The sequence below is a fragment of the Excalfactoria chinensis genome, chromosome 12 (genome assembly GCF_039878825.1).
Source record: "Excalfactoria chinensis isolate bCotChi1 chromosome 12, bCotChi1.hap2, whole genome shotgun sequence".
Classification (NCBI taxonomy): domain Eukaryota; kingdom Metazoa; phylum Chordata; class Aves; order Galliformes; family Phasianidae; genus Excalfactoria; species Excalfactoria chinensis.
The window spans coordinates 16,266,099-16,274,823 of NC_092836.1; the positions used below are offsets into that span (position 1 = coordinate 16,266,099).

Below are 8,725 nucleotides of genomic sequence, written 5' to 3' on the forward strand. Positions count from 1 at the left end.
CGGGGGCGGAGCGGCTCCGCCGGGCTGGGGCTGGCGGAGTGTCAGAGGCGGCGGCGGCGGGAGGCGGGCGGCAGCAGCAGCTCCGAAACGGCAGCGGTACCGGCTCTCTGCGCAGCCCCGCCGGGCCCAGGTAAGAGCTGCGGATCTCGTGGCCTCGGGCCGCCCGAGCGGCGGTGCCCGGAGAGTGGGGGGCGGCCGCTCCGGGAGCCGTCGGGGCCGCGGCACCGCGGTCAGCGCCCGCAGCCGGTGCCGGGAGTCGCGGCGCGGAGGGAGGTGAACGGAGGCGGGGGGGGCCGGCACGGTGCCGGGGGCCGCGGGTTACCCGGGAGCTTCGCCGCGATCCCCGGAGAAGGCGCCGTGGCCACCAGCCCGTCCAGTTGCGGCTCCGGGTGCGCGGCGCCGGGGCGCAGAGGTGACAGCGCGGCAGGTGCCGGGCCAGACACAGCCTGCCCTTCGCTCGCTGCTCCGGGGACTGCCGGCCACTGGGGTGCTTTGGGCCGGCTGGGTGCACGGGTGACCCCGCATCCTCCCTGAGCGCACAGGTGCTGCCGCGGGGCAGGGGCACCTTGATGCTCTGCCAGCTGCTCTTTGCATCCTCCCCTCTTGCTCCCTCGGGCTGGACGGGAGAAGCCCGGTGGCTGGAATGTACGGGTCGACCCAAAGTGAGGAGGTTTTGGAGGCGCTTCCAGGTGTCACCCTGCTCCTGGCGTTGTGCACACGCGTGTGTGGCCATATGGCATGTGTGCCCTTCAACGTGCAACTCTTGTACACATGTGTGGATTTGTGCAGGACATGGACCCATTATCAGCATGCTGCAGGTGTGAGCACAAACAGTACCTCTGCACAGGAGTGCCTGCAGAGTGCATGGTGTTGGTGTGCAAGCCCCTGCGCAGTGATTGCCCATGCACCTTGCACGGGTGCATGCTTGCATGCACAGTGTCAAGCCCAGCGCAGGTCCTGGCTGCAAAGCTGCAGGGTCTGCAGCTGGATGTGTGTCCCCTCCTGAAATCAAGGCAGCAACCAGAGCCCTCCTTGCATGTGCAGGTGTCAGGGTGCTCCAGGGGTCACGGGACCAACTGGGTGATGTAAACATCCCTGATTGCTGATGCTTTTGGGTAGAGGGAGGTTGCAAGCTGGCAGAGCCTTCCCAAAGCACTGTGGCCACTGGGGCAGCTGAGGCTCTGCCTAGTCAAGGGCTTCACACTCCCAGATGTTCTCCAGATGTTCCCGGGGGCCGGTCTCTCCCCAGCACCATATCAGCCCAGTGAGCAGCTGCAGGGATGGCCGCAGACATCTCTGCTTCCCTGATGGAGCTGATGATTTTGGAAGCGTCCTTTGGGAGAGCTGAAGGTGCCCTTCCTCAGATGGGTCTCACCTGGAGCCCCCTGTGAGCTGCCGCCACCTGGGGCTGGGGCTGTCAGGCTGCGGGGGTCTCCTTCTTTCACAGCCCCTGAAGCCCTGGCCCTGTGGGATTCCAGCAGCTGACTTTAAACGGGAAACAAATCTCTCTCATGGTGTGGGAAAAGACAACTCATCTCTGAGGGGACCTCATTTACTGCCAAAAAAAGGCCTGTCTGTTGCAAAAGCCTTTGATTCCCCAGCTCCTCCGTGGTTTGTGCAGAGGGAGCCAGCAAACCTGGCTCTCACTTCTACTGAAATCTCTGAATTTAGTGTACGAGGAAGGAAGGGGCGGTGGTGAGAGAACAGCCTCTAGAGCACTGCGGGATGGAGCTGGCACCCAGTGGGGGTGGGACTTGGGGGCTGGATGGGGTGGGAGCACAGCTGTGCCCCTTGCATTGGGACGGAGCAGCTGGCCCTGGCCGAGCAGGTGGCACTGGGGTCGGGGGGCTCTGATCTGGTATCGAGTCTGCCTTAGTCCCTGCTCTGGCTGATGCTCCAGCCCCTGGGTGACATCCCTGGCTCCTTTCCCAATGCTTTACAGGCCAGAAAAGCTATCCCCCACTAGGCTGCACTGCCTGGAACCGCTGCAGCACTGCCTGCCTGCCTCTCTGCACGTGCCAGCTCATCCCGGGGAGCTGGGCAGCCAGGGTAGCCCTGCGTGTCTGCCCGCATCTGTGTCACTTGCTACATCCTGCAGGTCCTGGGTTGCTGCTGGAGCTGTCACGTCTGCTCAGCTCTCTATGGGTATCTTTCCTGGGGGAGACGTGGGCTAGTGGGGACACAAAACACCTGCATGCTGCCCATGCTCAGCAACCCTGAGCATCTCCTCACAGCTCCCAGGTGGGCAGCCCCAGCTCATCCCATGACCTGCCGACCCAGTGCCTCTTCCCTTTGCTTTTCCAGGTGCCGAGGGCTCCATCAGGGCAGCACGACTCCCTGCCACAACCACGCTGCTCCATCCCCACACCCGATGCCGGGGCCCTGGCTGCCCTCACCTTAACGGGCAGCACTGGGTGACATGGGGCGTGTGGGTCCCCAGCTGGCACCAGCACACCCCATGGCTGTCCCCATTGCTGCCTGGCTCTGGCTGATGCACCTGGCCTCCTGCTTGGCTGCCGGGTATGTCTCCACCCACGGCAAGAAAGAGATCAGCACTGAGGGGGACCTGGTCATCGGGGGGCTCTTCCCTGTCCATGAGAAAGGAGTGGGGAGTGAAGACTGTGGCAAAATCAATGAGCACCGGGGCATCCAGCGCCTCGAGGCCATGCTCTTTGCATTGGATGAGATCAACAAGGACCCAAGCATCCTGCCGGGGGTGAGGCTGGGTGCCCACATCCTGGACACCTGCTCCAAGGACACCTATGCTCTCGAGCAGTCACTCGACTTTGTCCGTGCATCGCTGACCAGAGTGGATGGCTCTGAGCACATCTGCCCCGACGGCTCCTACGCTGTCCATGATGACGTGCCCACGGCCATCACCGGTGTCATCGGGGGCTCCTACAGCGATGTTTCCATCCAGGTACCCCTTGCAAGATAAGAGCCTGGGCTATGGGCAGAAGTGGCAGAGGGCATATGCTGGCTGTAGAGCTGCCAAACCTCAGCCCTCACCGGGTGGGGACACCCTGGAGCTGGGGAGGATGGAGCCCATCCCTTTCCTTGGCCCCACTTCTGTGCTGGGCTGCATGTCAGGGAGCTCAGCATCTGCTAAGGAAATCAACCATTCAAAGCTGCTTGGGGTTGGGTGGGTGCATGCCGCCCCGATGCCATGGGATGCTGCTCCATCCCCAGCAGCAGTAGGGGGGTGTCAGCCCCTCAGATGGACCCATTTGTTTACTGCAGTGCTCCCGGCCTCACTGGCCACAAACACAGGGGTCAGCATCCACGGGAGCAGCCATCCCTCCATGTGGATGGCGCTTTATTCACTCTGGGCTCCACAGTCACCTGGAACTCCCAGGACAATATCAATGTGCAGATCCACATCCTCGGTGCAGCATCCAGCCTGGCGCTGCATGTAATTCCTCCAGCAGCTCTGGATGGTGCGGGCGGCCTCCTGGCAGCGTTTGTACTCCGTCCGCATCACCCACGCCCGGGTCTGAGCCTGCAGCAGGACGATGGCTCGCTCCATCCTGATGTACTCTGCCAGCACCCACAGGCGCTGCTGCTCCTTCCGCTGGCTGTCCACCCGTCGCCACCAACCCTGGATGCGCCGCGCGCTGCTGGCCGCCACCAGCAGTGCCCTCCGCACCAGCTGCCCTCGCCACCACGCCTGGATGGCCACGGCCGCGGCCGTGTTGGGGTCCATCTGCAGGGACAGAACACGGGCAGCCTCAGTGGCAGCACCATGGGTTGGGATGGGATTTGGGGATCAGCTGTTCCCAGGGAGTGCGGGCCAGCTCACCTGTGTCTCCATGGGTTCCAGGTTGGGTGCAGAATGCCCACGGGGGGGGCAGCGACACCTCCTGATGTCAGAATGGCCTTGAAAACCCCACACGGGACAGGAGAACCATGGTCCCGGGCTGCCTGATGCAATGGAGTCACCAGGTGGTGACAGCCCCACATCCTTTGATGTCCCCGCAGCATCACTGCCCTGTGGGACTTTTGTGCCATTAGGGCGATTTGCCACTAATAGCATTTGTCCACGTTAATTAAGCTGCATCTCCTGCATGGGAAGCAGAGCTGCATGCGGGCTGCGAGAGCCAAGAGCCGTGGCTTCTAACAGTCTCATTAGCGGGGCTCTCTCTCTTTTGAAGATAACGAGGGGAAGGAATGGCCACGGCAGTCAATTGCAGTGTCAGGCCCACGGGGCTCAGTGGGACTGTGCCCAATGTGCCCCCCCAGCCCTGCGGGCACCAGCTTTGTGCTCGTGGATGAGCATCGCTCCGTTCGCCTGCGGTGCAGTTTCAGTGTTTGCCACGAATCCATTTACTCCCACTCTGAATCTCAGAGGGGAGACTATAAAACCTTAATAAAAATAATAATGGAAAAAAATAAATAAATAAAAAGGAAATGAGTGGAGGCTGCAAGGAGCAGGAACACACAAGGACTGCAGGGTGAGAAACCTCTGTAAGTAAATGACCCCAAGGCCCTTTGCTGGGTACCAAGGGCTGGAAGTGCCACAGCCTTTGGTGGTCATGGACACACAGAGATGTTCCTTCCACCTCTTCTATGCTGTCCTTGGTAGGATACCCAGGGAATAGCATTACACCCCAGCTCTGGGACAACCACAATTCCCTGTGTTCCAACACAGGACTGAAGGCTTGGATGACCTGTGTCCATCTGACCTCTGGGCACTGGGGTCCCCCAGCCTCCAGGTTGGGGTTGCCACTGTGTCTAAGAGTGGGTGCTCCCAGGGGACGCCCCTTGTGGGGCCACATCCCCACTGGTCATGCTCACCTCTCCCCTCCATGCAGGTCGCCAACCTGCTGCGGCTCTTCCAGATCCCGCAGATCAGCTACGCCTCCACCAGCGCCAAACTCAGCGACAAGTCCCGCTACGACTACTTTGCCCGCACCGTCCCACCCGACTTCTACCAAGCCAAAGCCATGTCGGAGATCCTCCGCTTTTTCAACTGGACCTACGTCTCCACGGTGGCCTCAGAGGGCGACTACGGCGAGACGGGCATCGAGGCCTTTGAGCAAGAAGCCCGCATGCGCAACATCTGCATCGCCACCTCGGAGAAGGTGGGACGCTCCATGAACAAGAAGACCTACGATGGCGTGGTGCGGGCGCTGCTGCAGAAGCCCAACGCCAGGGTGGTCGTGCTCTTCACCCGCAGTGAGGATGCCCGGGAGCTGCTGGCAGCTGCCCACAGAGCCAATGTCTCCTTTGTATGGGTGGCCAGCGATGGGTGGGGGGCCCTGGAGAGCGTGGTGGCGGGGAGCGAGGCGGTGGCGGAGGGAGCCATCACCATTGAGCTGGCAGCGTACCCCATCCAGGAGTTTGCCTCATACTTCCTCAACCTCCACCCCTACAACAACAGCCGAAATCCCTGGTTTCGGGAGTTTTGGGAGCAAAAGTTCAAGTGCAGCCTCCACACGCAGGACTGCAGCCGGTACTCCCTAAAGACGGGCAAGTTTGAGCCAGAGTCCAAGATCACCTTTGTGGTCAATGCGGTCTATGCCATGGCTCACTCGCTTCACAACATGCACCGGGCTCTGTGCCCCAACACCACCAAGCTCTGCGACTCCATGAAGCCTGTCAATGGCAAGAGGTTCTACAAGGATTTCATGCTCAATGTTAATTTTAATGGTGAGTCCAGAGGTGGAGATGGGGCTTGGCTGCACAACTGAATGGGTGGAGGGGCAGGGAGGAGCAAGGAAGTCACACTCTCACTCTCCTCCTTGAGGTCTCAGTCTCTCCTCAGAGACCTCAGCCATTGCTCTGTGATTGATTTAGTCACCTCTCAGGGACTAAGCTGGAGGGACAGCCTCGATCAGGACCCCACAGCTCTGAGGTCAGTCAGAACCATCATCCCCTCTGGGCTGAACCCTGTGTACCACTCAGAGCCATTGAGGTTTGGGGGGCAGCGACACTGCATGGCTATGCAGACCCCTCTGCATGGTGAGAGCACTCTGCACCACTGCTTTCACAATCCCAAAGAATAATGCTGCATTCTGGGCATGGAGGCAAGGGGACAGGTTGGAAATAGTCTCTTGGCTGTGTTTCCCCCCTGCATCCCTGTGGGAGTGAACATGCTCCCACCCAATGGCCACGTGGGCCAGCCGTCCCCACAGCGACCATCTCCCTTTCTCCTCCTTCCAGCTCCATTCAGGCCAGCAGACACTGAGAGCGTTGTTCGATTTGACCGTTACGGTGACGGGATTGGGCGCTACAACATCTTCAACTACCACCGCACGGATGGGCGGTACCGGTACCAGAAGGTGGGCTACTGGGCCGAGGGGCTCATCCTCAACACCAGCCTCATCCCCTGGGCAGAGACATCCATCCCAGTGTCCCAATGTAGTGATCCGTGTAAGAAGAACGAGATCAAGAGCATGCAGCCAGGAGACATCTGCTGCTGGATCTGCATCCCCTGCCAGCCCTACGAGTACCTGCTGGATGAGTTCACCTGCATGGACTGTGGTTTGGGTTACTGGCCCAATGAGACCCTGAATGGCTGCTATGAGTTGCCCCAGGAGTACATCCGTTGGAAAGACGTCTGGGCCATCGGTCCCGTCACTATCTCTTGTTTGGGATTTATCTCCACTCTCTTTGTTTTCGGTGTCTTCATGAAGAACAACGACACTCCCATTGTGAAGGCCTCCGGACGGGAGCTGTGTTACATTCTCTTGACTGGCGTCCTCATGTGCTACAGCATGACCTTCATCTTCATTGCGAAGCCTTCCACTGAGGTGTGCACGCTCCGGCGCCTGGGGCTGGGCACGTCCTTTGCTGTCTGCTATTCAGCCCTCTTGACCAAGACGAATCGCATTGCCAGGATCTTCAGTGGGGTGAAGGAGGGGGTCCAGCGCCCTCGCTTCATAAGCCCCATGTCACAGGTGGTCATCTGCATGGCCCTCATCTCCTGCCAGCTGGTCATCGTCATCATCTGGCTGCTGGTGGAGACCCCCGGCACAGGCAAGGAGACTGAGCCTGACAAGAGGTACATCGTCACCCTCAAGTGCAACAACCGTGACTCCAACATGCTCATTTCGCTCACCTACAACGTCCTCTTGATTGTCCTGTGCACGGTCTACGCCTTCAAGACACGGAAATGCCCCGAAAACTTCAATGAGGCCAAGTTCATTGGGTTCACCATGTACACGACCTGCATCATCTGGCTGGCCTTCCTGCCCATCTTTTACGTGACCTCCAGCGACTACCGAGTAAGAGCCTGAGTTCTGGGGACTCCCATGGGGCCCAACTGGAGCAGCCCACATAATTGGGGCAGCACAGGGCTGGGAGGGTCTGGGAAAGGGCTGATGAGGGCCCCATCCACGCTCTTGCCTGGGCCTGTGATGCTACTGCACCTGTGACGCTCACCCCTCTGCCTCCAGGTACAGACCACCACCATGTGCATCTCAGTGAGCCTCAGCGGCACGGTGGTCCTTGGCTGCCTCTTCACCCCCAAGCTCCACATCATACTCTTCCAGCCGCAGAAGAACGTGGCCAGCCACCGTGTGGGCACAGCACGCTTCAGCATGGTGGCCGCCAGCTCCAGCCAGTCCCATGGTGAGTGCAGCTGAGCTGGGAAGGGGCAGGGAGACAGCTGGGAGGGGGAACCTGCTTTGCATGTAGGGGTGCTGCAGCACCCAAGGGATTGGCTGCCCCATCCCAAGCCCACCCCAGAGCTGCTCCTGGGGGTCCGTCACTTCACTGGGATACCCCGGGTGGGTGCTGCTGCTGGATCCATCCTCTCATCATTGGTGCCTTTCCCCACCAGGTTCGGCCTCACAGTACGTGCCCACAGTGTGCAACGGCCGCGAGGCAGTGGACTCCACAACGTCATCCTTGTGAAGGTTGGGGGGAAGCCATACCCCAGGGAGCAGCAGCCCCAGAGCAGGGGCTGGAGGAGCAGGAAAGCAGCCCCCAGCCCAGCCCCAGCATCACAGCACTCATCCCTCGTGCCCATCAGCAGTGTGCAGCCCCATCCCCTGCTCCCTTGCACTGAGCTGCACTGCCCATCACGCTTCACTTGCCCTGACCATGCCCCACCATACCCCTCCTCCACGCAGAGCCCCACTGACAGCACGCTGCCCTCACCCACCCCGCTTTCTCTTCAGTGTCACAACCCCCTCAGATGAGCCAAGCACACCAGCCTCCCCAGCACACCTGGACCCCCACACCTGCACCTGTGGCACTTTTCCTCTTCATTTGAACTCCTGGGTTTGCAGGATCCCAGCCACTTCCCTGTCCCTGAGGAGCTCTCCATGCTCCCATCCCATGGTGGCAGAGGGGCAGGAGCCCCAACACATGCCCGCTCCATGCCTTGGGGCACTGCAGACCCCAGCAGCACCTGGCAAGGGGCTCAGAGGGCTGTTGAGTAATGGGGCCCCAGGGGGACGAGCCCTTCCTAAGAGTAGATTTTTTTTTCTGTGCCCGAGATTTATTTATTTATTATTTTCTTTTCTTTTGTAATTTATGTAAATAAAGTGGGTTTTTGTTGTTTGGGGTTTCTTTTTTTCCCCCCCCTTTTTCTTTTCTCAGCCTTTCTCCAGGGCTGGCTGAGCTTTGGGAAGGGCTCAGTGTATGCCCAGGACAGAGATGGGGGCCTGGCTGCACTTCTGTGTGCTTCCCCAGCCTTGTGCTGCCACTGTACCTGATACCATGCCCTGCTCCTTGATGAGCTGGATGCAGCTGGTAGGGACCTGTAAGAGCAGACAAC

At 60.1% G+C, this 8,725-nt stretch overlaps 2 protein-coding genes across 2 annotated transcripts; one reads left to right on the plus strand and one right to left on the minus strand.

The window, feature by feature from the left end:
• The first annotated feature begins 10 nt into the window (after nucleotides 1-10).
• On the plus strand, nucleotides 11-8,506 carry GRM2 (glutamate metabotropic receptor 2). The gene is made up of 6 exons (XM_072347459.1): nucleotides 11-130; nucleotides 2,305-2,920; nucleotides 4,812-5,649; nucleotides 6,163-7,226; nucleotides 7,398-7,572; nucleotides 7,784-8,506. Exons 2-6 carry the CDS (start codon nucleotides 2,420-2,422, stop codon nucleotides 7,855-7,857), a joined length of 2,652 nt encoding a protein of 883 aa, XP_072203560.1. The 5' UTR covers nucleotides 11-130; nucleotides 2,305-2,419; the 3' UTR covers nucleotides 7,858-8,506.
• IQCF6 (IQ motif containing F6) lies at nucleotides 3,219-3,739 on the minus strand. The gene has a single exon (XM_072347460.1). It carries the CDS (start codon nucleotides 3,701-3,703, stop codon nucleotides 3,317-3,319), a length of 387 nt encoding a protein of 128 aa, XP_072203561.1. The 5' UTR covers nucleotides 3,704-3,739; the 3' UTR covers nucleotides 3,219-3,316.
• Nucleotides 8,507-8,725: the final 219 nt, after the last annotated feature.

What these genes read in the sequence shown, in the direction of transcription:
- GRM2 (XM_072347459.1), top strand. Translation starts at nt 2,420, where the DNA reads ATGGGGCGTGTGGGTCCCCAGCTGGCACCAGCACACCCCATGGCTGTC. An exon ending in ACAGCGATGTTTCCATCCAG is followed by an intron (nt 2,921 to 4,811) that starts GTACCCCTTGCA and finishes CCCTCCATGCAG; the next exon opens with GTCGCCAACCTGCTGCGGCT. An exon ending in CAGCTCCAGCCAGTCCCATG is followed by an intron (nt 7,573 to 7,783) that starts GTGAGTGCAGCT and finishes TTTCCCCACCAG; the next exon opens with GTTCGGCCTCACAGTACGTG.
- IQCF6 (XM_072347460.1), bottom strand. Translation starts at nt 3,703, where the DNA reads ATGGACCCCAACACGGCCGCGGCCGTGGCCATCCAGGCGTGGTGGCGA.